The sequence below is a fragment of the Rhinopithecus roxellana genome, chromosome 2, assembly GCF_007565055.1.
Source record: "Rhinopithecus roxellana isolate Shanxi Qingling chromosome 2, ASM756505v1, whole genome shotgun sequence".
Classification (NCBI taxonomy): Eukaryota; Metazoa; Chordata; class Mammalia; order Primates; family Cercopithecidae; genus Rhinopithecus; species Rhinopithecus roxellana.
Window position 1 is genome coordinate 30799554 of NC_044550.1, and position 27375 is coordinate 30826928.

General features: G+C 35.9%; 1 protein-coding gene across 1 annotated transcript in view; it reads left to right on the top strand.

Moving 5' to 3' along the window:
* NDST3 (N-deacetylase and N-sulfotransferase 3) overlaps nucleotides 1-25068 on the top strand; it is a 223764-nt gene extending 198696 nt beyond the window's left edge. The window contains exons 10-14 of the mRNA XM_010364853.2: nucleotides 3456-3630; nucleotides 6827-6997; nucleotides 8357-8466; nucleotides 19906-20008; nucleotides 22033-25068. Coding sequence (XP_010363155.1) covers nucleotides 3456-3630; nucleotides 6827-6997; nucleotides 8357-8466; nucleotides 19906-20008; nucleotides 22033-22152 — 679 coding nt within the window. The 3' untranslated portion in view covers nucleotides 22153-25068. The remainder of the gene's footprint in view (nucleotides 1-3455; nucleotides 3631-6826; nucleotides 6998-8356; nucleotides 8467-19905; nucleotides 20009-22032) is intronic.
* Nucleotides 25069-27375: the final 2307 nt, after the last annotated feature.

Here is a 27375-nt window from a genome sequence, read left to right on the forward strand (position 1 = left end):
TATTATGTGAGTAATCAAAGCTATAAAAAAACTATCAACAATACACAGAATTTAATGTTTGCCTTTGAATCAAAATTAGAAATATATCAACCATCTGAAGAAAACATTTAAAAAGTAAAAATGTCAGAATACACAAAATACAGTCATGTAGTAGAGATAGATGGTACAAACTAACATGTTAACCATAAAATGTATCTAAAGGTCTTGCTATGAAGGTGTAATGCTGGACAGAGAGTGGTATAAATGAGTGAATTATAATAATTCTACAGCTAAATAGATTTTGCATGTATTTTAGCATAGTCATATATATCTCTGTTGTCAGATTGCATGATCTCGATTTTATAATTATCAACCCCCTGAGGAGCTGCTTATGAGAAGTCAGAATAGAAAAGAAAATGAATGGATTGAGTATAATTTGAGCACCTACTAGGATTTAAGTATATCTCACTGCCAATTTTTCAATTCAGGGTTTGATATTTTGATTAATTGTGTGGTGTTAAATAACAACTGGAAAATCAAGAAACCATCAACAGTGGCCAGGCACAGTGGCTCACATCTGTAATCCCAGCATTTTGGGAGGCTAAAGTGGGTGGATCACCTGAAGTCAGGAGTTTGAGACCAGCCTGAGCAACATAGGAAGACCCCATCTCTACCAAAAATACAAGAATTATCCAGGCATGGTGGTGTGCACCTGTAGTCTCAGCTAATTTGGGAGGCTGACATGGGAGGATCACCTGAGCCCATGGAGGTTGAGGCTGCCGTGAGCTGTGATTGCACTACTGCACTCCAGCCTAAGCGACAGAGTGAGACCCTGTCTCAAAAAAAGAAAAGAAAGAAACCATCGACTACTTCAGCTGTATTTGACCACTGACTCAAATATATATGCCAGTATATAATTATAGAATAAAATGATGTTAACATCAGGACTAAAAGGACTGAATAAAAACTGCTTTGGAGGTGGACAGGAATGTATTAGTATTACATTCCTGTCAATAATTGGATTCTCTAGGACTTTTTTTCAAAAAACATATTTTTGAAAAATTTATGGTAAAAAATTATTGCAAGAGTTATTCTTAATTTTTTACCATAAACCTTTCAAGAATATGTTTTGATCATCATGTGGCTAGGTACTCTGATAGGAACAAAAAGTCTGGCCGGGCACACAGGCTCACCCCTGTAATCCCAGCACTTTGGGAGGCCGAGGCGGGCAGATCATCTGAGGTCAGGAGTTTGAGATCAGCCTGGTCAATGTGGCAAAACTCGTCTCTACTGAAAATACAAAAAGTAGCTGGACATGTTGGTAGGCACCTGTAATTCCATCTACTCAGGAGGCTGAAGCAGGAGAATCACTTGAACCTGGGAGGCAGAGGTTGTAGTGAGCTGAGATGGTGCCATTGTACTCCAGCCAGAATGAGACTCTGTCTCCAAAAAAAAAAAAAAAAAAAAAGTAAGAAATACTCAGGGTCAACCCAAATAACAAATAAATGAATAAATGTGGAGTATTGCAAAAAACATTCCATTTTTCAGGTAAAAGAAAATGCTGAAGTTTTATGTTTTATAGAAGTAGAAAACCTTAAGGGAGGCATTTGCTTTTAACCTCCGCATTGTTAAAACACTTCCAGTTTGCTCACTAACTCTTTGAATAACCTGAATTTACATTCCCTAAATGTGAGCCTATTTGTGGAGCTTCCAGGTCCCATACTAAAAATATGAATCTTTTCTTTGCTTCTCTGTTCATCAAACATCTTTCAAGTGCCTGTAAGTGCCAGCCACTACACTAGAAAGATGCGGACATATAAGCCAACGAGCTGTGCCCTGCCCTCTCCATGAGCTCCTGGAGCCTGGCAAAATCAACACATTATAGGTCCAAGATCCAGACTTGCTTGAGGAGGTTTTCAAAGCCTAAACTGTTGCAGATATAAAAGACTTCTAGCTAGGTAGGGCAGGTTTAAGAAGCTAAAATTTCTGCTCTTTTTTGTGATTTTTGAAGCCTTTTTCAGAACAAGCAGGTTTGAGACAAGCTTGGACCAAATAAGATACCACTAGACACTTGAAATAATCTTAGCACTCCTGGAACCAGTGTGAGCTTCTACATAAGAAGTATCCTGAAATTTGGCACTTTCTGTAAATAGAATGTACACCAGAACAAATAGCACATCAAACCTTCCAGAAATTTTTGTATATCTCTTTCTCCCTAAAAGGGTGCCAGAATTACATATCACCAACAAGCCAATTCCAGACAACATGAAAGGATTTCTTTACTGCTCTGAATCTCAAGATATGACTGTGTTGCACCAGCTAAACTTTGCAATATGTTAACAACTGGAATTCTACCAGAAGCTTTATCATGTTTGAGGATATGATCTCAGTCAAAAATCTAACAACATCTCATGTGATCTTTTGGTCAAAAGAAAACAAGACACTGTAAAAAACAGGTCATTTCATGAATATTAATGACTTTTTTGTTGAGTAATTATTGAATTACCTTGTCTTGGTAGCCCAGTGTGATAATGGCTTATGAATTGAAGGGGGTGGCAATGGAGGCTGAGGCCATTATTATAAAATATAAGAATTCCTAGAAGCTATATTTTTACAGTCGCTCTAAAAAAGCCCTTTTCCTCTAAAAGATGTTCCTTAGTGCTTCAGAAATATTTCTTATCATATGCTGAATTAGTTGTATTTGACAACTTTTATTCAGGTGGAACATTAAATGAAATCCTACATTTCAGTGCTTGAAACTATAGATATCCCTGTGTTCATTCTGCTGGTAATTTGAATTCTGTCTACCGGTGAGGATATAGAACATGACCTTGGGAAGTTTGTTAGGATTTTATATTTGGAATATACAAACTTTTAAAACTTCTCTTATAATTATACTAAAGAGAGACATAAGTGGCTCTATATGAGAAAAAGTAAGCAAATAAGCAATATTTATACCAGATATGCTCTGCATCTTTGACACTATGTGAGTAAACATAATACCAGCACAATACATTTGTGGAAAAGAAATTATTTCACTTGCAATAAAGTAAAAAATATTTTCTCTAAATCCTTTTAAAATGTCTGAACTGAACATATCATCTGTTTTAATACAATTTTCTTTTTGAGTACTTGAAATTTTCTCTGTACAGTGTTTCTACATTTAGACACATTTGAGACAGCTAGCTTGATCACTGTTGCAGTTTGATCATTCTGTGTCTACGTGTTTGTTATCACTTATATTTTTTCCTGAAATTAAGCAAAACATAAAGAAAATATACTTAGAAAAATATCTTCCAAACACATTATTAGTGTTCTGGATATTTTTCTCTTGCTAACTATAGAGGAAAAATGCTGTAAAGAAAAAAGCTTTTGTTTAGGAAACACATGAATTTGCGGGACACTTTAACATCTTTGGTCACCAGAATATGAGTATAAACCAGAATCTTATTTTGAGAAAAATATTCCTTTTCTAGGTATATGGATTTCTTCCCAGTCCCATCTAATGTCACCACTGACTTTTTGTTTGAGAAGAGTGCCAATTACTTCCACTCAGAGGAAGCCCCTAAAAGAGCTGCTTCTCTGGTTCCCAAAGCCAAGATTATCACCATTCTCATTGACCCTTCAGACCGAGCATACTCCTGGTACCAGGTAAGGAAAATGCAAATAAAATCCAATCATTGTTTTTAGCAATGCCCACTACATCAGGTTTTCACAAAAGAGATTTGCTAGTTGTGTGATATCTACAGAAAAATGGACAAGTTTATCTTGATTTCCACTGAGAAATTTCCTCCATTAAGTTTTTGTCCTTATTTTATTAACTTAATCACTTCATTTAATAAAATGTATTAATGCAATAAGAAAAACTAAATTAAAATATAACAAAATATTATGTACTTTTTTATATCTCTGCTTCTATATATCTGCATTTTAAAGGTAATAATTTAAAATCATTATTTTTTCATCTGATACATGTGTACTCTATAAAGAGTCAGATAGCAACAATTTCAGGCTTTGAGGGTTGTACAGTCTCTGTTGCAACTCTACCATTTTATTTCAAAAGCAGCCATAGACAATATGTTAATGCATAAGCATTCCTGTGTTCCAATAAAACTTTACTGAATAGGCAGTAGGCCATAGACTGCTGACCCTGACTCTAAAAGAGCTTAAACAACTGCTTGTACTAAAGAAACAGCTTAGTGGCAAAACTAATATATATAAGAATCTTTAGGCTGGGCCTGGTGGCTCATGCCTGTAATCCAAGCATTTTGGAAGATGGGAAGATTGTTTGAGCCCAGGAGTTCAAGACCAGCCTGGGCAACATAGGGAGACTCTGTCTCTACAAATAAAGAAAATTAGCCAGGCATGGTGGCACACACCTGTGGTCCTAGCTACTCGGAAGGCTAAACTGGGAGGATCGCCTGAGCCTAGGGGGCTGGGGCTGCAGTGAGCTGTGATTGCACCATGTACGACAGCCTAGGTGACAGAGGGAGACTCTATCTCCAAAGAAAAACAAGAAAGAAAGAAAAGAAAAGAGAAAAATTCTACATCCCTGAGATCCTAACACATCTAAATGTTTCTTGTATACTCGTTGCCATTGTTTTCTGATGTTGGTTAGAACCTTGCACAGAAATGCTCACTTTGAAATAACTTAACAAACTCTAGTAATAATATATATATCAAATACACTTCTAATAAATCATTGCAAAAAATAGGAAACAATCTTTTAAAACTTGTTTCGGTGATAGTTTAACCACCAGTTGGAAGGGTTCAATAAGCAGCAGTCAAAATTAACATAATAACATAGTAAAATTGATGGAGTCAGTGTCTTTAGTCTCTAGGACCCTTAGTTCTCATTTCTCAGGTTTGCAATTTTAAAAAATGCTTTCCTGCTGTTCATGCGTTTATCCATTCATCAAATAATATGCTACCATATGCAAAGTTTTTTTCTAAGTGTGATTTGAAAAATAAATGTGATGCTATACTTGAAATTGCTTTCAGCCTAATTGGAGAAACATGTATAAACAAGCATATAAATTAGAAAGTAATAATCAATTGACATACAGACTCCTTCAGAACGACAAAGCCTACCTGACAAAGACCAGCTGGGAAAGGACAGATTAATTCATGGCTGTCGCAGAGAAGCCCAAACACCAGAACCATGGGGCACTTTCTTAAATAAGGGAAAGATATGTAAGGAGAGAAATTTAGGTAAAATTAAAATGAAGAAGTGTTTTCATAGGTGCAAAGCAGAGCTATGTAAAGGAGTTATCATCAGGTCAGTGCTGAAAAGCAGACTGAGGGTCCTATTTTCTTGGAAACGATAATGTTAAGACAAATGCAGAATGTTCTATGTACGAAAACCTCTAATCTGAAATCTGCAAGTAGGCTGGATATATGAATGCTTCCCTGTGTTAAAGTGACCCACATAGCTTAGATCCTCCCTACAAGAGTGGGATGTTCCATTCTTACTGATTTGATTTAAAACAGCTAAGTTCTTGACAATTACAATATTAGAGAATAAAGTTGCTCATTACTGAGTCCTTTTGCTACTTAACAAAAGCAGTTGTTGAAGTTCACAAGAGGAAGAACAGATTGTTGGAAAAGGTTTTGTGGCAGGAACATAGTAGGGAAAGGTCACAAAAAGCAGATGAAATCTTAGATAGGCATTTTTATAATAATCTGAATAATAGGGAGTGGAGACATCCTGGAAAGCTAAGATCCATAAAAATCCATAATTCTATACTAATCATTCATGCCAAACCTGAAGCCATCTTTTAAATCAAAACATACAGCAAATTGCAAATTGCCTGATTTGATTTTGCAACTTTTACCTTTTCCACTAAGTATCTGGAGAAAAGAAAAATAAGCCTTAATTGACGCCAAGAAAATGAAGAAAATTGGAGTTTGGCAACCACTTCGTCCCTGAAAAATATAGAATTTACAGAAAAAGAAGGCTTTAAGGCTGCCAGCTAACAAAATGTCCTAAATATTACAAATAAATCACAGTGGCAAAATGCAGGCCTTAACAAAGTCTAGCAGAGTTTGTAGTCCAGTGATTTGAATCTCAGTTGCAGAAAATTTGCTATTCAACTAGATGTGGTAAACATCCACCAGCTCACCACTAAGCCTGAATATTTATTGGCCAATTTAAAGAAAAGGTGATTTCCTCAAACCCATGGGCCTGAGCCTGAGCCATTATGAAACACTTTCCTATTTGGATTGCTACTTTCTGCATTTTCTGCACAATAAATGATTCTGATTCACCGCAAAGGTTACCATTAGATAAAATAATCTTGGCTTTTAGATACCAGGGAATGTATGATAAAAGCTGTGGATTTCAGATAATGTGCATGTCAGACTTTCTAGTACTTTCTTCATTTAAAAGAGCTGATAGGCCTTTTCTAATCTAAAACTGCATTACTAGATGGAGCAAAACTATTTGGCAGAGATAGTAGAGTGCTTGTCTATTATGGATATTCACTGGACACTATACATGGTTTGCTTATGAGCGGGAATGGGGCCATTAACACAGTTTTCAAAAGTTTACTTTCACAATAAAATACGTACACTAAAGAAACAACTCAGTAATGTTGGTGAAGGAATCCTATCAATAAGAATTCAACTTCTACCAGATAAATTCTCCAAAACTTACTCCCATAAGTATCATAACTTCAAATCCGGAGGCTCCAAGCAAACATTTTCATCAGTTATTAATTTCAAAATAAATAACTCTCCAGCAGTGAGGCACTTCTTTCTTTAGCTTTGAGACTTGTCACAAAGATTGGTTTTTAATTATTTATGCCTATGGCTCAGATTAGTTTAATCATCCACCTTTTCATCATAGCATCAACGATCACATGAAGACCCTGCAGCTCTGAAGTTTAGCTTCTACGAAGTGATCTCAGCAGGGCCCCGTGCACCCTCGGAGCTCAGAGCCTTACAGAAGAGATGTTTGGTCCCGGGGTGGTATGCCAGCCACATTGAGAGATGGCTTGTTTATTTCCCTCCATTTCAGGTATGGAGTAATAAGGATTTACATCATGTTAGAATCTCATTAAGTTGATGACTTTGCCTTAAGGATAAGAAAATTTTCACTCGTTAAACTATTACTAGTTTTTCCTCTTTAGTTGTAAATAATGAGGCTGTGGCAAAGAAAAATAGGCAGAAGTAGAAAAACTGTTTAATTTTCTAAGAGTATTTCAGGATAATTCTCCTGCTGTATTTGCTGTGCATACCTTTCCTGATTGTAAAAAGCTTCGAAAGCTTTAGATCCCTGATTCTTTTCCTGAGAATAAAGTTTGAAAGAGAACCTCTTAACCAAAAAAGACAAATAATGTTTTGCTTAATTAAGTGCCATTATTTCCTTTTTGAACCCCCTTGCTGAATTTTTTATAAGTCCTATGTTTTTCTCAGTCCCTTGAATTTCTTCTGCCTGGCATCAACCTAGACTGCAAAATCAGCCAGGCCCTCATGGGATCGTGTAAGCAATCCAGTCACATCAAAGATGGTATATGCCTGTGAGTCTAGAGCCATGCTGTCCAAATACGATGACCACTGCCACATATGGCTATTTTAATTTATATTAAAATCAAATAAAATGAAAAGTTCAGTTCCTCAGTTGCTTTAGCCACATTTTAAGTGCTCGATAGCTACATGTTAGACCCAGCAGCTATAGAACATGTCCATCATCACAGAAAGTTCTATTGAACAATGCTGGTCTAGGCTAAATAGAAATATCAGAGAAGAGGTATGGATAGACAAGACCTACTTTGCAAGCTTTGTGTCCTTTAATCCTGGTCTCCTCTTATCTCGCTGGGTCCACCCTCCTTGGAGTAACAAGAAACTCCTCCTTAGTTTCTTGAGGAACTTTGTCCATGTTCAGGTTTCCTGAGAGTCTAACCTTATTCTCCACATGGATTATCAAAATATTTCTTCAACTTTTACAGTGCTATTCCTGAAAGGAATCATGAGAAATGACATGTTCTCTGTCATATTACATCTGAGTTTATTACAACCTTTCTTCTTTTCTATTGTACTTCCCAGCTTGAATGATGGGATCATTGCTTTGTCTGTTTTGAAAGTTGGTTTCCATTTGTGATTTTCTAGTCACATTTCTAAGCTCTCTTGGTATTTCAACTGCCTTTTTTGCTTTCATAGTGTGACTTCTCAGATTGCAAACCATGAGTGTACTTAATGGGTGTGATTTCTGGTTCCAGGTCATTAATGAGGATGACCTGGATTCTATCTAACACCAATGCATGCAATTTTACTCAGGACAGTGTCTCTCACTGAATGAGTTCAGAGTGCAGAAATTTTTCATTGTACAGTTTACATGTCTTTTTTCAATGTGCATTTTTTTAATTTGATAATTTAGTTGCTAATTATTGATGGGCAACAATTAAGAACTGATCCTGCTACAGTGATGGATGAAGTACAGAAGTTTCTAGGAGTCTCGCCTCATTATAATTACTCAGAAGCTTTAACGTAAGTTTATATTCTAATTAGTTTATTGATGTATCAGCAGGGAATTGATTTCAAAGAAATTGCAGTTTGGTCATACAACTGTCAGGTTACCTGTTCCTTATATCCTGGTTATTTTTCAATTTTACATTAACCACCAAAAAAAAAAAAAAAAAAAAAAAAATTCAACAGTGTGACAAAGAAATGTCCTAACCTAAATCCTGTGTTAATTCCTAATTGTACAAAGATTTCCCTGAAAGGAAAGTAGAGAAATAAAACAGTGGTAAATCTTAAAACAAACCACAAACCTTAAAAGAAGTTATCTGAAATAAGTTCATAAAGCCTGAGCCTATTTAACAGGCAATATGGGGCCTCTTGGAAGTATGAACAGGTGAGTAACTAAGTAGTTTAGGAACTGACTCTTCTCTCATTTATGTAATTTTCAGAAACAATATCATACAGCAAGAAATAGTCCATAGGTGGTTGAATAAGCAGAGAGAAATGTACTATTATTGCTCTTAAAACAAACATTCTTTTTTATGTTTTATTTTTTGCATCTTTGTCTTTATCCACCATTTGACCCTGTCACCTCTCCTTCAGAGTCCTCAGCAGTTAAAGCACTGGTTTGATTTTTCTGTTTGTTTGTATGTTTATTTGCTGGTTTCCTCTGATTTTCTTAGGTAACTGACTCTATAAGGTTCATGACTGGGGACCAGTAAGGCACTAGGGTTGAAGAAAGCAGTTACTCTCGGAGGTGTGCCCATGCCTGAGACTGAGTGCTGTGTCCTAGGTGCCTCTCTTATCTCACCCTAGTGCTGACTCTGGGCTTCACTTAGCATTTTTGAAGAAGACCTCTATCTTACTGTGTCCATTTGGAATGGCTGGCAATCAGATTTAGGAGAATTATATTTGTTCCTACCACAAGTGTAGAGCGACTGAAAGATACTGAGTTGGATTGGGTCATGGACCTGACTCACACCATAAGTTGGTTTTTTTTTTTTTAATTAGATGGACTGAGCCTTAAAAAAAAAAAAAAAAAAAACTGAAAAAGACTATCATGGAATTTTTCCATTGTATTTTTCAGTATAAAACTCAGTTCCACAGATCAAGTAGTTTTCCCTTTTTTTGTACTCTTCAATATCAATTTAGAAAGCGAGAGGCAGGTTCCCTTTACCTTTCAACAAACTTTGCAGTTAAAAAAAAAAAATTAGCAGAAAAACATCAAATACTGCTTATATCTCCTACGATCACATATAGAGACACGTAAGGGAGGCATTTTGGTTTAGAGGACAAAGGAGTAGGTGGAACTCTGCAGTTTTGAGCTTCCTTCCTAAGAGTCATTTATACTTTGCTGTTATTATTAACCTTCTGACCTCTGTGTTTTCTATACTATGAGTACTGTCAGAGTTTTGTAGAGCTTAGTTCAAGTACTAACACAGACACTGGCCTTAGGTATTTAACATTCAACTTGACCTTGTGATTTCAGTTTGCACTTAAAAATTCAAGACCATTTTCTGTTCTATATCTTTTTAAGTATCTCTTAGAAAAGAAAGCTTTTATTTTCTAAACAGTTTTCTATTTCAAGTTAGCTTATCTTTGGGTCTTTTTTTTTTTTATAGAGTATGTAGCAAAGCATTGTATTTCAGAAAAAAAGTACAGTATTCTATAAAGACAGAGTTGCTTTTTCTTACGGGATGGTCCTTGACCTGCATGCTGTGTATCTGTCCCCTCTGCAGCCAGCTCAGCAGCAAGCTTTTTATTCATCTCCACTGCTGAGAAAAGGCAGTGTAAACTTAAAAGAGTATCAAAGCAACATACTATATACAAAGAACTGTAGGTCCCTTTGCATCTGGGCTGCATCTAGCAAAATTACTGATTATATGATTCTCTAACCTGGTTGGGGGCTCAGTGGGTGAAATAGCAAGATAAGATATGTGTAGTCCCTGAAACCACAGTTTCTGTTCCAGCAGTGCCACCCAGGCTCTCACACTGCAGGTGGAGATAATGTGTTTCCATTCCATTTCTTTTTATATTTTCTTGTCAATCATCAATTGGCCTGACACAACTTGTAAAACCTGGCAGTGCACTAGTTGTAGAATATTTGGAAGTTTCATGTCATTGTCTGGGGTCTAAATTGATCATCCTTCACCCCATGCCCTTTGTAGTTGTTTATCTGAAACCTGTCTTCACAATTTACTTACTCCTGTTAGAGTAACTATACTGATAACTGTTTGTGTAGTGCTGTGGAAATATTGACTAGAGGTACAAAATATATATCCTCAGAAATGCCATTTATACCTGTTTGTATACTTTGTACACTCTGTTATTGCTTCTTATTTTTTCTTCTTATTTTCCTGCTGGTGATAATGATGACTATCTCACTGGTGCTTAAAAAATTTTTTTCTCATTGGAAGACCTCTAAGGATATAGTAAACTGCAAACCAATATGAATTCTCAACTAACTACATAAATCTAGTGCTTTGCATATAGTAGAATAAATGAATGAAGCAAGGTCTATGCAAATGTTTTACTATGCAATCTTGGCGTGAAAGAGTATTCCAATTTAAGAGATCTCTAAACCTACTATCTTCCATATAGCAAATTTCAGCATCAAAACTATTTTCAAGAAGAATCACAATAAGCCCCCATTGTCAAGACTGTTGTTTATTCTTTTCCATAAGTGCTAAAGAAAGCGTTCAAGACTTCTAAAGATATACAAAGTCACTGAAGAATTCGAGATGTCTTAAAATGACTAAGTACTGTCATCATGGGTGTTAAATGATATATTTAATGTTAAATAATCTGATTTTCTCAGTGATCATGTGAATGAAATAAGCAAAATAAGCTTTAAAAATATAAATAAGAACTTTCTCATTCAATGAAGTAAATTATAATTTACAACTCTTGTTGCACATACCCTTAATCCCTAAATGGAATTGATATATTAACATTACTTTAGCTTTGTGTTACGTGTTGTATAGTATTTTGAAGCAATCATTTGAAATAAGACAGGAAAAATAATGCTTAGCATGGAATTGTGCTAATTTGTATACACTAAAATGAAAAACATGGATTTTTAGTTTTGTCATGAATACATCTATTCACAATTATACCTAGCCATCAATGCCAATGACAGGTGTCTTCATGTTTAGAAATACTAGTTAGCTAAATACCTGAACCTGGCATCTTTATGTCTCAGTCAGTTAACCTATTTGTCAAGATGAATGAAACTAGACTATGTTATATGAATTTTTAGTATTAATTTACTTTGAAAATGTCAATAAATGGGCAATGAGAATTTGAAAGCCAGGAGTTGAGTATATTTGTTTGTTGGTTTTGTGGATAAAGGTTAGCTAAGTCAGAAGGACTGAAGTTGTTTGAAAATCAGGACTTCAATAGCTTTAATATAACTTCCTTGGCAACCAAATTTATATCGCCCATGAACTGTTTTCCTACCCACTGTAGATACATTTGAGTACAAACGTACTAAATTAAATCTTTCTTATTAGCAAATTATAGTAGCCATAGTAACTAAAATCTGTTGGTTCTCTGGATGTCATGAAAGAACACCTAGAAATGCTGAGTAGGGAAAAGAAAAAAATTGTCTACTCTAATTTCTATGATAAATTTGTAAGTGGTTGTAACAGTTCAAAATAAATATACATTTACATGTCCCATATATCTATCTCTCTTCATAAAACACAATGTGATAGGTACAATTAGCTCCATTTTTTTCCGATTAAAAAAACTGGGGCACATGAAAGTTAAGCCAAAAGTCACTCAGCAAATAAGTTGAGGAGGCAGGATTGAAACTCAATTATCTCTGGAACCTACACTGCCAACCTGTTAAGCTCTTCATATTGGCACAGGATGTTAGAACCACAGAAAAACAATACTGTGAATTTTTAATAGTGAATAGCATATTAACAGGAAGTGCTTCCTTAAAAAGAACTAGAACCTTAAAATGAGCTATGGAAGTTGTCTCAGATTTTATTATGAATAACATCCATCTCCACATGCACTGGATGTCACTTTTCTTCATAAATATGTATTCATAAAGATATGCAAATTAACATACATTGAAATACCACTATATTACCCATTAGAATGGCAATAATCCAAAAGACAATACCAATTTACTGTATTAGTCCATTCTCCTGCTGCTATGAAGAAATACCCGAGACTGGTTATTTAAAAAGAAAAGAGATTTAGGCCAGGTGGGGTGGCTGACACCTGTAATCCTAGCACTTTGCAAGGCCGTGGCAGATGGGTCACCTGAGGTCAGGAATTTGAGACCAGCCTGGTCAACATGGCGAAACCCCATCTCTACTAAAAACTCAAAAAATTAGCCGGGCATGGTGGCGGGCACCTGTAGTCCCAGTTACTTGGGAGGCTGAGGCAGGAGAATCACTTGAACCCAGGAGGTGGAGGTTGCAGTGAGCCAAGATCGTGCCATTGCACTCCAGCCTGGGTAACAAGAGTGAAACGCAAAAAAAAAAGAAAAAAGAAAAAAGAAAGAGAGAAGAAAGAAAGAGAGAGAGAGAGAGAGAGAGAGAGAGAAACGAAGGAAGGAAAGGAAGGAAGGAAAGAAGCAAGGGAGGGAGGAAGGAAGGGAGGGAGGGAAGGAAAGAAAGGGAAAGAAAGAAAAGAGGTTTAATTGACTCAGTTTTACATAGTTGGGAAGGCTCAGGAAACTTACAGTTATGTCAGAAGCCAACTCTTCACAAGGAGGCAGAAGAGAGAATGAGTGCCCGCAGGGAAAATGCCAGATACTTATAAAACCATCAGATCTTATGAGAACTTACTCACTATCACAAGAGAAACTGCCCCAATGATTCAATTACCTCCACCTGGTCCCGCCCTTGACATGTGGGTATTATTACAATCAAAGGTGAGATTTGGGTGGGGACACAGAGCCAAATCATATCGCAAATGTTGGCAAATGTGTGGAGAAACTGGAATCCTCAGACACTACTGATGGTAATGCATAATATGTGGCCACTTTGGAAAGCAGTTTTGGAGTTTCTTAAAAACTAAACAGCATCTTACCCAACAATCCAATTTCATTCTAAGAATCCACCCCAGAATAAATGAAAACCTAAGCCATAAAAGCTTGTAAGGGAATTATTATACCATTATTCATAATAGTTAAAAACTAGAAACAATACAAACATCCTTCAACTGGTGAATGGATTTGTTATATCCACACTGAGGGGTGGGGGTGGGGAAGGAATGTTCAGAAAAGAAACAAATGTAGAGTTAGAAAGAATTTATCTGGGCCAGGCATGGTGACTCATTCCTGTAATCCCAGTACTTTGGGAGGCCGAGGCAGGCAGATCACCTGAGGTCAGGAGTTCGAGACCAGCCTGGACAATGTGGTGAAACCCCATCTCTACTAAAAATACAAAAATTAGCTGGGCATGGTGGTGCATGCTTGTAATTCCAGCTACTCCAGAGGCTGAGGCAGGAGAATTGCTTGAACCCGGGAGGCGGAGGTTGCAGTGAGCCAAGATCGCGCCATTGCAATCCAGCCTGGGTAACAAAAGTGAAACTCTGTCTAAAAAAAAAAAAAAAAACAAGAAATAAAGAAAGAAAGACTTTATCTGGAACTAGGGATGACAGCAGGGATTGACTGCAATGGGCTGCAAAAATAGGGGTTTTGAAAGGATAGTGGAAATGTTCTAAAACCAGATTGTGGTGATAATTATACAACTATATAAATTTGCTAAATAGTGCTGAATTGTATATTTAACAATATGTAAATAATACCTCAAAAAAGTTGTTAAAATAAAATACATATCAGTAAAACGATTCCTTAAATAAGAAACATGTTGGCCAGAAAAGAACTGATTTTTAAAAACTGCTATGCCTATCCTATATTAGTAATAATATAAATGATGGTATTTTGATTTTGAAATTTACTGAATTGCTATTTTCAATTCAGTATTCACCCATAGAAATGGTTTTTCCATGTAAAGGCATTTCAGACACACTTTAGTCTTCTAAGTGTAATCTGAATGTTTTGTACGATTAACCTGCACAAGGGTAGAAATAAAGTCACGTTTTCATTAATATAAAAATGTCGGCCAGCCAAGTTGGCTCACGCCTGTTATCCTAACACTTTAAGAGGCCAAGGTGGGTGGATCACCTGAGGTCAGGAGTTCGAGACCAGCCTAACCAATATGGTGAAAGTCCATCTCTACTAAAAATACAAAAATTAGCCGGGCATGGTGGTGCATGCTTGTAACCCCAGCTACTCAGGAGGCTGAGGCAGGAGAATTGCTTGAACCCGGGAGGGGGGGGGGGCGGGTCGAGGTTGCAGTGAGCCGAGATCACGCCACTTCACCCCAGCCTGGGCGAAAGAGCAAAACTCCGACTCAATAAAAAGGAAAAAAAAAAAAAAGTCACTGTTTAGAGCTTGAATCATTGGAGAATCTTGGTGCCCCTGCCCACAAGTCTTTTACCGTTGTTTCTAAACATCCCCAGAAGATATTCCATACAAGCATAAGAAGCATTCTTACCCATTCTTGTTTTGCTCTTTAAATCAACAAAATTTTATTGAATAACTATTACGTGCATGACTCTGGAGACACAATGATAAACAAAGTATCCCCACCACCAGGTTAGGGTAGCCATAGAAGCGAACACTAAACAATACATGAACACTTCCTCCAAAATGTTCACTGCCTGAAGGCCTTGAAAGGATGGGCCCAGCCATGATAATGGCTGCCAGTGCTTACATAAAAAGATTGTTTCCTTGCTCTTCCACCAGACTTCACAGAAACACTGCTGCTTTCTGAACAGATGTGGAGAGATTTTTCTCCATCTTCGTATTTTTATTTTTATTTTTTTGAGACGGAGTCTCGCTCTGTCGCCCAGGCTGGAGTGCAGTGGCACAATCTCTGCTCACTGCAAGCTCCGCCTCCCGGGTTCACGCCATTCTCCTGCCTCAGTCTCCCGAGTAGCTGGGACTACAGGCGCCTGCCACCACGCCTGGCTAATTTTTTGTATTTTTAGTAGACACGGGGTTTCACTGTGTTAGCCAGGATGGTCTCGATATCCTGACCTCGTGATCCACCCGCCTCGGCCTCCCAAACTGCCGGAATTACAGGCGTGAGCCACCGCGCCCGGCCAATTTTCTCCATCTTCTATTACACTTCTTCATTTGGGCTCTGAAATAGTATTACTTCTGCCCCAAACTCATAAGACCTTCAATGAATAGCAGTCCCTTCATCTATCTATGATGGTTCTCTATGAAGGACCAGACCCAGTCCCTCAGGCCATTGGGTAAATAAACATGCTTTCCCTTCTAGCTTCTCCTTCTCATTTGCATCCTGACACATTTATACCATTGCCTATGAGTGTATGCATACAGATGCCTAGGCTAGGTGCCAGCTACACACAGAAAGTTTTTTTTCTCAGTAAAGCCCAGCGTGACACCTGCTGCATAAGATCTAATTAATCAGCAGAGATAAAAACCTATTTTTCTTTTGATTCTTAATTTTAGCATGTGTGGAGTTCAGTGTTTCTTAGAAAAACTTTCTCTCAGAAGACTACTCATTTCAATACACAGCATATGTATGTTCCAGTTACGTATCTACAGCAAGGTATATTAGCGAAAAGTAAATAGCTGCTCTGGATTCTGAATTTTGATGACTTGAATACTTAAAATGAGTCAGAATTCAATTTTGGAAAATTGCTGAGAGCAAAATGTTAATGAAAAATATTACATCAATCATAGACTTCCAGAAATGTTGTATTAGTGTTTCCCAAAGGCTTTCATGTACAGATTATTTAAATAATATGGTCTTTATTAATGATCTCTTTGTAATTCTGTATATAACACTAATTTATTCAGTTGCCTTACTGATTCAAACAAGAGTATAAACAGCATGAAAACATAAAACATAAAATGTGCCCTAATCTGACACAATTGCTTTAATAATGATGAGAAACCAGGCTTTACATAAATGGAATGTGATTATTCTCTCTAATACACAAAGTCATACAGAGGCAGAAATCTAGGTTTGCATTATTTTCATAGGACTACAGTACACACCCACACACACACATTAGATCATACTACCATTTTAAGTGCTTTGTTAATGTATAATTTACATATAATCATCCATTGTAATTGTGCAGTTCAAAGAATACAAATGTATACAGTTGTATGTACCACCAGAATCAAGATATAGAACAAAAAGATATAAACCCAAAAAGTTTCCTCATGCTCCTCGGTAGTCGATACTTTCTACCCACCTTGACCCCTGACAATCATCAAGCTACTTTCTTTCACTTAGCATAATGCTTTTGAGTTTCCTCTATGTTGCTACAACTGTCAGGAGTCAATTCTTTATTATTGTTATGTATTACTCCATTTTATGGATATACTACAATTTGTTTATCCTTTCACCGGTTGATGGACATGAGTGATTTGCATTTTTTGGCTATCACCAACAAAGCTACTGTGAACAGTTGTATGGACATATATTTTCATTGCCTTTGAGTAAAAACCTGGAAATGGGAAATGGGATTGGTGGGTCATATAGTAGTTCTGTATTTTAATTTCTAAGAAACTTTACAAAGAGGCTGTAATATTTTTAATTTCTACCAACAATTTTATTTGTTCCACGTCTTTGCCAACACTGGATATTTTTAAAATCAGTTATTCTACTGAGGGTACAGTGCTATTTCATTTGTAATTTGTATTTGTATTTCCTTAATGATGAATAGTGTTCAGCAAATTTTCATTTGTTCATTGATCATTCATGTGTTCTTTGGTGAAGTGTCTGTTCCAATCTTTTTTTCTTTTTTTTTTTTTGAGACAGAGTTTCACTCTTGTTGCCCAGGCTGGAGTGCAATGGTGCGATCTTGGCTCACAGCAACCTCTGCCTCCCAGGTTCAAGTGATTCTCCTGCCTCAGCCTCCTGAGTAGCTGGAATTACAGGCATGCACCACCATGCCTGGCTAATTTTGTATTTTTAGTAGAGACAGGGTTTCTCCATGTTGGTCAGGCTGGTCTCGAACTCCCGACAGCTGATCCGCCCTCCTCAGCCTCCCAAAGTGCTGAGATTACAGCATGAGCCATCGTGCCCAGCCTGTTCCAATCTTTTATCCAGTTTTTATTGATATTTTTATCTTTTATATTGAGTTATATATTCTGGATACAAGTTCTGCATTAGATATATTTTTTACAAATGTTTTCTCCCAATCTGTGGTTTCCCTTTTCATTTTCTTAAGTGTCTTTATGAGTGCAAAATTTTAAATTTTTATAAATTCAAAATAGTCGTTATTTTTCCCTTATGGTTCATCCTAAGAAATCTTTCCCTAACCCAAGTTTGCAAAATTGCTGGGTTTTTTTTTTTCCTATGTTTTCTTTCAGAATTTTTATAATTTTAGATATAAGTTCTAGCCTAAATTTTTATAGTTTAGATTTAGCTCAATAATACATTTCAAGTTAATTTTTATATACAACATGAGGTAAGGGTCAATGTTCAGCTTTTTCATATAGATATCCAATTTTTCTTGTGCAATTTAAAAGACTAATCCTTTCCCATTGACTTACCTTGACAGCTATTTTTTGAAAACCAGTTGACTGTAGATGTGTAGATTTATTTCTGAATTCTTCATTTTGTTCCATTGATCCATCAGTCCACTGATGCCAACACCATACAATCTTCATTACTGTAGAATTACAGTAAATCTTGAAATTAAATAGTACGAGATCTCCAGCTTTGCTCTTTGTTTTCAAATTGTTTTAGCTTGTCTACTTCCTTTACATTTTTATATGAACTTTAGAATAATTTTCTGTTTCTACTTAAAATATAGTCCACTGGAGTTTTGATAGGAATCATACTGAATCTATAAATTTGGAGAGACTTGGTATTTTTAAAATATCTAGTCTTCTGATTTATGAGCATAGTATAGATCCCTTTTTTTCTAAAATTTATCTTAACAACGTTTTGTAGTTTTAAGTGTGCAGTCATTGCACATATTTTTTGTTAACTGTCACCCTAGGTATTTCAGGTTTTCACATTGTAATGGTAAGTAAAGTGTTGGAAGTAGCATTCCTAGAAGTAGAACAGATTAAAAGCAAAAGAAAAACGTTATCTGAAGAAATAATTCTAATTGAGAAGAAAAATGGCGATAGAATTATTGAATAACAAAAGCTACATAAAGGAATTATCATTGCTGACTACTACTTTCACTTTTATATCTGAGCATACAAGTTAGTGCTTTATTTACAGTGAATAATAATATAAAACCTACTTGGAGACCAGTAAAACAGAAAAGGCCCTCAACCTAGAATCAGGGGGCCTAGACTTGAGTCATGACTTGAATATTGAAGTATAGTACGAGATAAACCTTGACAAGCATTTTCTCCTTTCTCATTTTGTGTTCAACTAATACTTGGCAAATGTTTACAAGAGCCAAACAGTATGCTAAATGCTATAAAATGGGAAGAATCCTTCACATCATATCCTTAAGTGTTAGAATGAAACCTCAAATGAGAGTTATATGAAATATTTTGGTAAGATAAAACGTAGATTTAATGTGCTATTATTATGTTTATTATAATTATGGCATAAAAAGTTCATTTAGGCTGGGTGTCTAGCACTTTGGGAGGCCGAGGCAGGCGGATCACTTGAGGTCCGAAGTTCAAGACCAGCCTGACCAACATGGAGAAACTCTGTCTCTACTGAAAATACAAAACTTAGCTGGGCGTGGTGGCACATGCCTGTAATTCCAGCTACTTGTGAGGTTGAAGCAGGAAAATCGCTTGAACCTGAAGGCGGAGGTTGCGGTGAGCTGACATCACACCATTGCACTCCAGCCTGGGCAACAAGAGTGAGACTTCGTCTCAAAAAAAAAAAAAAAAAAAAAAAAAAAAAAAAAAAAAAATTCATTTATAGGTGCTATTACTTTAAAACAAGCTCATACCAAAAGAAGAAAGTAGCTCTGAAAAAAATTAAATGGATTATAGCTAGAGAATCCTAAAAGTAATCACTCCATGATATACTGAAACCTTTTCTCTTCTATTACCTTCTAGTTGTATGATACAAGTAGCATCTAAATTCATAGACATGGATGAAGACTGACTTGTTTTTAAACCCTACAAAGGAAAAGAATGACTTGTTTCTAGACCCTAAAAAAAAATTGAAAATGTATGCATTTTTTCCTGCCAGATGAAGGAAGTAGCCTTATTAATTTCTATTAATAGGAGACCTGCTGACAGTTTTTCTAGTAGGAACCTGGCAAACTCACAAATATGACAGATGAACTGAGAATTTAGAAGTATGCCAAAAGACTTTATGCAAAGGAATATAGTAAAAAGGAATTCAGTTTCTCTGGTTATAGATTGCTATCCAAGTAAAATATTTATGCATTGGTCATTATATCATATAAATTGGTTGAAAAATGATTTTCTGGTCTTTTTGTGTGTATTTTTTATTTTTTTAGGTTTGATTCTCACAAAGGTTTCTGGTGTCAGTTACTGGAAGAAGGTAAAACAAAATGCCTTGGAAAGAGCAAAGGAAGAAAATACCCTCCAATGGACTCTGATGTAAGCATAGAGCTTAAAAATACAAACGAAATCAGCAAAATGATAACCAATAATATCATCTATTTTCTTAAAAAACTAGTTAAAGTCAAAATTCAGCCTTTCTAAAACTTAAAAATGCCATTTCATTTTCAGTACAGGTAGGTTGCTTGTTTTGATTTTACCCACAATATATTATTACCTGTCATGCAAGAATAAAGGAAAACAATAGAATTTGACATTCTGAAAAAGAATAAAGAGATAATATCTTATTCCAAAAAGAATGATACCTGCACAAAAATTTTAGCATAAATGTTAACTGAAAGCAAGACAGGAAATGTATTCATTGAAAAGTGAGAATAGGACCAAGATTTCTATTTTTGGCTGGGTGTGGTGGCTCATGCCTGTAATCCCAGTACTTTGGGAGGCCAAGTGGATCACTTGAGGTCAGGAGTTCGAGACCAGCCTGGCCAACATGATGAAACTCCATCTCTACTAAAAATACAAAAGAAAAAATTAGCTGGGCATGGTGGCAGGTGCCTGTAATCCCAACTACTCAGGAGGCTGAGGCAGCAGGATCGCTTGAACCCAGGAAGCGGAGGTTGCAGTGATCCCAGATTGCGCCATTGAGCTCCAGCCTGGGCAACAAGAGTGAAACACCAACTCAAAAAAAAAAAAAAAAAATTATATATTTTTCACTGCCTGAATCATTCTGTTGTAGTAAGTGTGCCCTGGGCAGTAATATAAATTACTGATACACTATACTAAGTTTTGAGCTGTTAATATGGTAATAAAGGAAAGAAGCAATACATTTCCCAACATCTAACTTACTAGCAGATAATTTAGGCTTTGGGGAATGTAGATACACACTTTGCAGTATGTATTCAGCACTTCCTGTTTATTCTGTTCAGAATGGCGACACTCTGATTAAGTGATTACGTGTAGCATTAATCACTTAATGCTACAGTTTTCTCCATTTCTATACCCCGCATTTTTACTTTGATGCTTACTTGACATATATTAAGATTTACTAATAATATTTTTATTATTAGTCTAGTTAGTACATAGTTTCAATATAAGCATGCAAGTGGATTTTGATTTGTAAATTTTTTTAGATCTCAGAAATTAAAATATGATTTGGGACTTTTCCCCCACAATTAATACATTACATTAACTGAGAATCCTAAGATGGTCTGAGGATCCTAAGGTGGGCTAAACCTATTTGAATACTTTATCTAACAAAACCTTGAGGACTATTTTTTTGTGCCTGACCTGATAGATGCAGGGTCTGGCCTCAATAAACTCTTAATTAAATCATATACAGAAGGGGGAGGTGTTTCTGTTGTTTTAATGAACAAACTGCAATTTCAGAACTCCAATTTTCTTTGGCTGATTATTAAAATATACCTTCAGAGCACTTTGAAAACAATCCTTCTTTTCTCAAAAGAAATTGACATACAATTTCTATAGTATTTCAAGAAAGTAATATAAAATATATCATCTGCATTTATGTCAAAGCTATTTCCCTGTACATTTATTAAAGCTAAACTGTTTAAGAGACACTGCTGAATAGCTTTCTTAGCATTTTATTTTACTGTGGTCTAACACAGACCTTATCAAATTTGGTGGTAGAGAAAGATAAGAAAAACACAACTTTTCAGGATATCATTTCTTCTCAACAAGGTTACTGAGTATTCCATATTGGGTTTATTTAAGGGAGTGGCTGACTTCATGAAAATAATGTCCAGAAAGGAGGTAAGAGTAAAGAGGTCTTCACAGGTCCTCCTACACATTGAAAATACAAATGTGTAGGAAGGATTAGAGTGGGCAGTACTGTCACCACGCCATTTGCCTCTTCCTAGTAAGAAAAATGCCAGTACCCAAGACCGTCAGTAAAATATCATAGGATGTGCTAAATAAATAGTCCACATGCTAATACAAATTTTAATCCAGATCTGGTATACTTGACACTTATTTCAACGTAGTCAAAGTGTATGAAATATAATAAACAAAATAAAATGTACTTTTTTCTCCTCCTCTCCACTTAGAGCAGGACATTTCTGTCAAGCTACTATCGAGATCACAATGTGGAACTCTCAAAGCTGCTGCACAAACTGGGTCAGCCTCTGCCATCCTGGCTGAGACAGGAGCTGCAGAAAGTAAGATAGCACTGAGAGAAAACTCGAGACTTCATCGTCCATGTAGAACACACCTTTTCCAAAGTTTCCAGAAGCTACCAAAAGGCAGTTGAAAAATATACCTCTTCAAATGAGAAAAAAGAACAAAGTTTCTTCCATGTGCTGGCATGTGGATGATAAGAAAAAAAGAAAAAGTATGTGTTAAAGCCTTGAGGCCTGTGGCCTTTCTCTTAACTCATATCTGAGCCTGTGGGATTATTGTAGACTACTGTGCACTCATGTGGAAGTCAATTGCAACCAACATAAATATCAAACACAAATGCAGAACTGTTCCATTTCATAGTAATATTTACACTTTTATATATCAACTAAGATTGTGTCTCTGTAGGTTTTTAGACCACTGTTTGCCTGTACAATGTTTTCTTATTCTTTTATTCTATAAACTGTCCTATGAAACAAGAAGCAAAATAAACTTCACAATGTAGCATAAAATGTCAAAAGCATAACACCCATGAAAAATGCTTGCCAAAATTTAAATTCACTTAAGTATTTAGAAATAATTGTAAATTATAATTTGTGCTAGATCAGAGTGGAAACGTAATATATGAGCTTTATCTGCACCAAAAAAAAGATAAGTGCTATAGCAAAAGTGATTTTTTCATATACATGGTCTAGTGAATATATGTAAAAATTACTAACTCTTCCATCACAGCATAATTGTTATACTGAAATATATACTGTAAAGCTGTTGGATGGTAAATAGAAACACACTGAGTACACCGAAACAGTAAATAACAATGTAAAGTGTACTGACTGAATCCTCTGAAGGGGAGAAATTATAGAGGTCTAAAGACATATCATTGAGATTTCTATGTCCACTTGCTATAAGCTGTGAATCGATCCCAGTAGTCCTCACTAGTGCTACAGAAATGCATGCCTAGAGTCTGAGGTATGTGTCAACTCCAGAAACAGGTTGACTTTTAAATATGAATAGCTTTTATTTAATGCTCCCCAAAACAAAGCCTATTAAATGAAAACTAAAAACAGTTTCCCTAGATGATGTGATTAGACTATTTACATTTAGGTTATCAAAAAATTCCATTTTCCCAGATAGTTCAAAATAAAATTGTGTAACGTAAAGATTTACAACAAAAAACAAATTAATATATTATTTGCAATCTAATGTCTGCAGTGATACTTTTGATATAAGGCAAAGAAACATAAGCAGAGCAGAGGCCCATTTTTGAAAATATTTCACCCATCACTCTGGTGGAAGATAACAGTTCATAGGTACAATTAAGGATTAGCTACTAAATTAAATGCAGGAAGTACAAAGATGAGCAAGTTATGCTCTTGAAATATATTTACATTTAAATTGTAAATGATATACATGGTTAATAAAGTTTTCAAAAAAGAAAAGAATACATCATACTTATTGTCCTGTTAACATTTACCTAATTTTTTTTTTGAGGCGGGGACAGAGTTTCGCTATGTCACCCAAGTTGGAGTGCAATGGTGTGATCTCTGCTCAATGCAACCTCCGCCTCCTGGGTTCAAGTGATTCTCCTGCCTCAGCCTCCTGAGTAGCTGGGATTACAGCCACGCACCACCACACCTGGGTAATTTTTGTATTTTTAGTAGCGGCAGGGTTTCACCATGTTGGCCAGGCTGGTCTTGAACTGCTGACCTCATGATCCACCCACCTTGGCCTCTCAAAGTGCTGGGATTACAAGCGTGAGCCACCATGCCCAGACTACTTAATTTTTAAATGTACTGTACATATACATAAAATTTAAGTAGTAAATTAATTCCCTGCTATGATTATAAGCCTTCATAAAATATTATCAAAGCTATGATTAGAAAAAAATGAGAGGACAACCTATAGTAAAAATATTTTCATTGTCATTATAATGGGTAAAACTATCAACTACTAATTAGAAAACAAATTGTGAGATCTACTTACTATAAATGTTTAAATGTACATTATAATTACTAACTTTTTAAAAGTTTTATGTAACTAAAGATATGCTAATTTTTAAATATACTATTAGCAGAAAGAATTGGAAAAATCACCAGTTTTTAAGACTCTTGACTCTAAAAGCAAAATCAAAGTCATTTGGACAAATATGCGAAACACAGTTTTCACGCTTACTGCTGTCTCTTTTATAGCAGCACATGCCAGACATGCTGGGAAAATTACTATAGTCTTCCATCTCCACCAACTTAAGAAAACTGGCTTAGGTAGGTTAACCATAATGAGAATAGGCCCCAGCAGTTATATACAGTGTCATGTTTTCATTTGGCAACAACATTTATTCTAATAAAAAAAAAAAAAAGAAAAGAAAAACGGATACATTTATGCTTTAATGGTAAGATGTACATTTGAACTGCTAAGCAAAGCTGCTAATGGCAAATTTTGTTTAGGTAAATAGAGTTGATGGAACACCTCATCCTTTTCATACATACTCCATGTTCATATAAAGACAGGAGAAAAAGGAAGAGATCTTACCAAAATTTATTCATTCACACGTACAGGTATTATGCTAGCTAGAGCAGCAAACCTGTCAAGGGATTTTTGACCACTCAATGTGTCTTGAAGACAGCATCAAATTCTAGAGGACATGCATACTTTCCACATTATGTACTCCAACTAGTTAATATGCTAATCTGAAAGTAACATAAATACATATGAGAAAATAATGAGAGATAATTTGAGTTAAAACTAGCTTTGTATAGAATTCCCTTTTTCATTGTTTAAAATATGAAACTTCCTCAGGAAGAAATGAAATGGTTATTTCAATGTTTATAGCTATAATCTTGTCATTCACATTGAATGAAAATTATTGGAAACATTTTTTTCTCTGAGTTTTTTAAAATAAAAAACCTGGATATAATTCTGATAGTAGCATGGTACCTCATATGTAAAACAATAAACTGATAGGAAAACGAAGAGTTTGGACCTGGTGATTTTAGGGAATCAGTAAGTATTTTATTGTTTTGGCCTGGGGGTGAATGGGAGGTGGTTACAGAACATAGATACCACTAACGTAATTCAAAATGAAGAGATAGAAAGCTTTCAAGTAGGATATATCCATCCTATATTTATAAAACCTTTTACAGATCCTTCTCTTCCTAAATTTATATGTACTTATAGTGATTTTTTTTTTACTTCTAATAAATATAACACAGCTCCTAGGTCATTTATGGGACCCTAGAATAAGAGAATAAGAGAATTACACAGCTGTTACTGAATGGACTTGAGGACAGGAATGATTTTCTTACTCCCAGTATTCTGTTCTGCTCCACACCAATGGGCCCATTTCTTTCTTCAGAGTTTTAAAAGGTGTTTGTCTCTCTTTTTTAAAAATCTAGCAAAACAATCTCTGCAAAAAAAGGAGGGAGGGGGATTTGGGGAGTCTAAAGTTAGCCATTTATCTTCATTCTCCACAAATTTTCTTTTCTCTCTTCCAATCCCTTTCTTTTCTAGACATCAGCTTTTCACATATTGCAACTCAGCCTATCTTGGGGCACCAGCTGAATTCCCCACAGGCTTGCCTCCCACACACATGGCTCACTGATTGAGCCGGAACGTCTCATCTCATCTTCTGCCTTCAGACTGTGATTTACAGCATTGGCTTCCCTGGTCCTCAGGCTTTCAGTCTCAGATTGAATTACACCATTAACCACCCAGTCTCCAACTTGCACAGCAGATTATGAGACTTCTCAGGCTCAAGCATGTGAGCCAATCCCTCATAATAAGTCATATGTACATATCTCTCCCTATTAATTCTGCTTTTCTGGAGAACTCTAGGACACACTGTTTCACTTTGATTCCATCCCCCCAGAAATCTGCAGTCTACTTCGAGTAAGTCTTTCACCTGTGGCCAAGGATACCTAACAGAATTTGAGGGGCACTTCTCCCCAAACCAGTGCTGTTACCAGTTCTTGCCATTTATTGTCCCTAATTTGTTGTCTATAAGAGTTCTCTAAATACTCAGTGCTCTTAATAAATGTTACAGAGTAAAATTTATTCACTTATTTGTTAGTACTGAGACTAATAAGTTGAACCTTCTTCCATTAATCCTGTAACTGTCCTCATATTTATGTATCTATCACTTCTCAGTCTATTCCCAAAAGTCATAAATACAAAAATTAATAAATCACTAAAGTTGGAATTAGTTCCATGCTCACCATCTCCTTTGGAGCATCTCTTAGAGAAAGAGGAATCATGAATAGTATCAATAAGTTAAAAACTTTTAGTATCAAAAAGTTAAAAAAAATTCACTTTCCAGCGTCAAGTCAAATATCTTATTTATTATATTATAGTCAGAGTTCTCCAGAGAAATAGAACTAGTGGCAGATACATATACATATATACATACATATAAGCACGCATACACACACACACACACACATATATAAAGACTCTTTATAAAGTATTGGCTTAAATGATTTTAGAGAATGCAAAGGCCTATGATCTATCATCTGCAAATTGGAGACCCAGGAAAGCCAGACATGTAGTTCAAAGGCCTGAGAGCCAGAGAGCCAATAGTGTTGCAATCTGGGTTTGAAGGCCTAAAAACCAGGAGCACTGGGGACAGGAGAAGTTCAATGTTCAGCTCAAGCAGCCAGGCAGAATTAACTGGACCTTCCTCCACCTCGTTCTCTTCATGCCCTTAATGGATCCAGTGATGCCCATCAACACTGGGGAGGGTAATCTGCTTAACTCAATCTACCAACTGAAATGCTAATGTCATCCAGAAACACCATCATAGCCACACACATAAATAATGTTTCACCAGCTATCTAGGTACCCTGTGACCCAGTCAAAGTTGACACATAAAATCAGTCATCACATTTACTTAGCAATCCCTTTCAAGGAAGTCAAAGCAAATTTTACAAATTAAATGCTCACAGCATAAAGTCTCCAAGATATTGTTAGAAAGAATGTATTTGCCCACATTTTACCATACAGAAAAGTGAATTACACTGAATAAAATGTGAGATATTTCCAAAGCACCCAGAATCCATGACAAATCTTACATAAAACTGTCCACATCAAGCTGCTTCTTGCTTTTTGAGGGAATACATTAAGTGTAGGAAATGCCTGCTGTCTGCATTTCTGATGCCAAAATGGTCTATTTCAAATCAACAACTGAAATGGAAAACAGACCTTGCTCTTAAATATTATGCATAATTTATACAGTTGGACCAAAGATGAGTCTTCTCTATTTGATAAATAATATTCTGAAT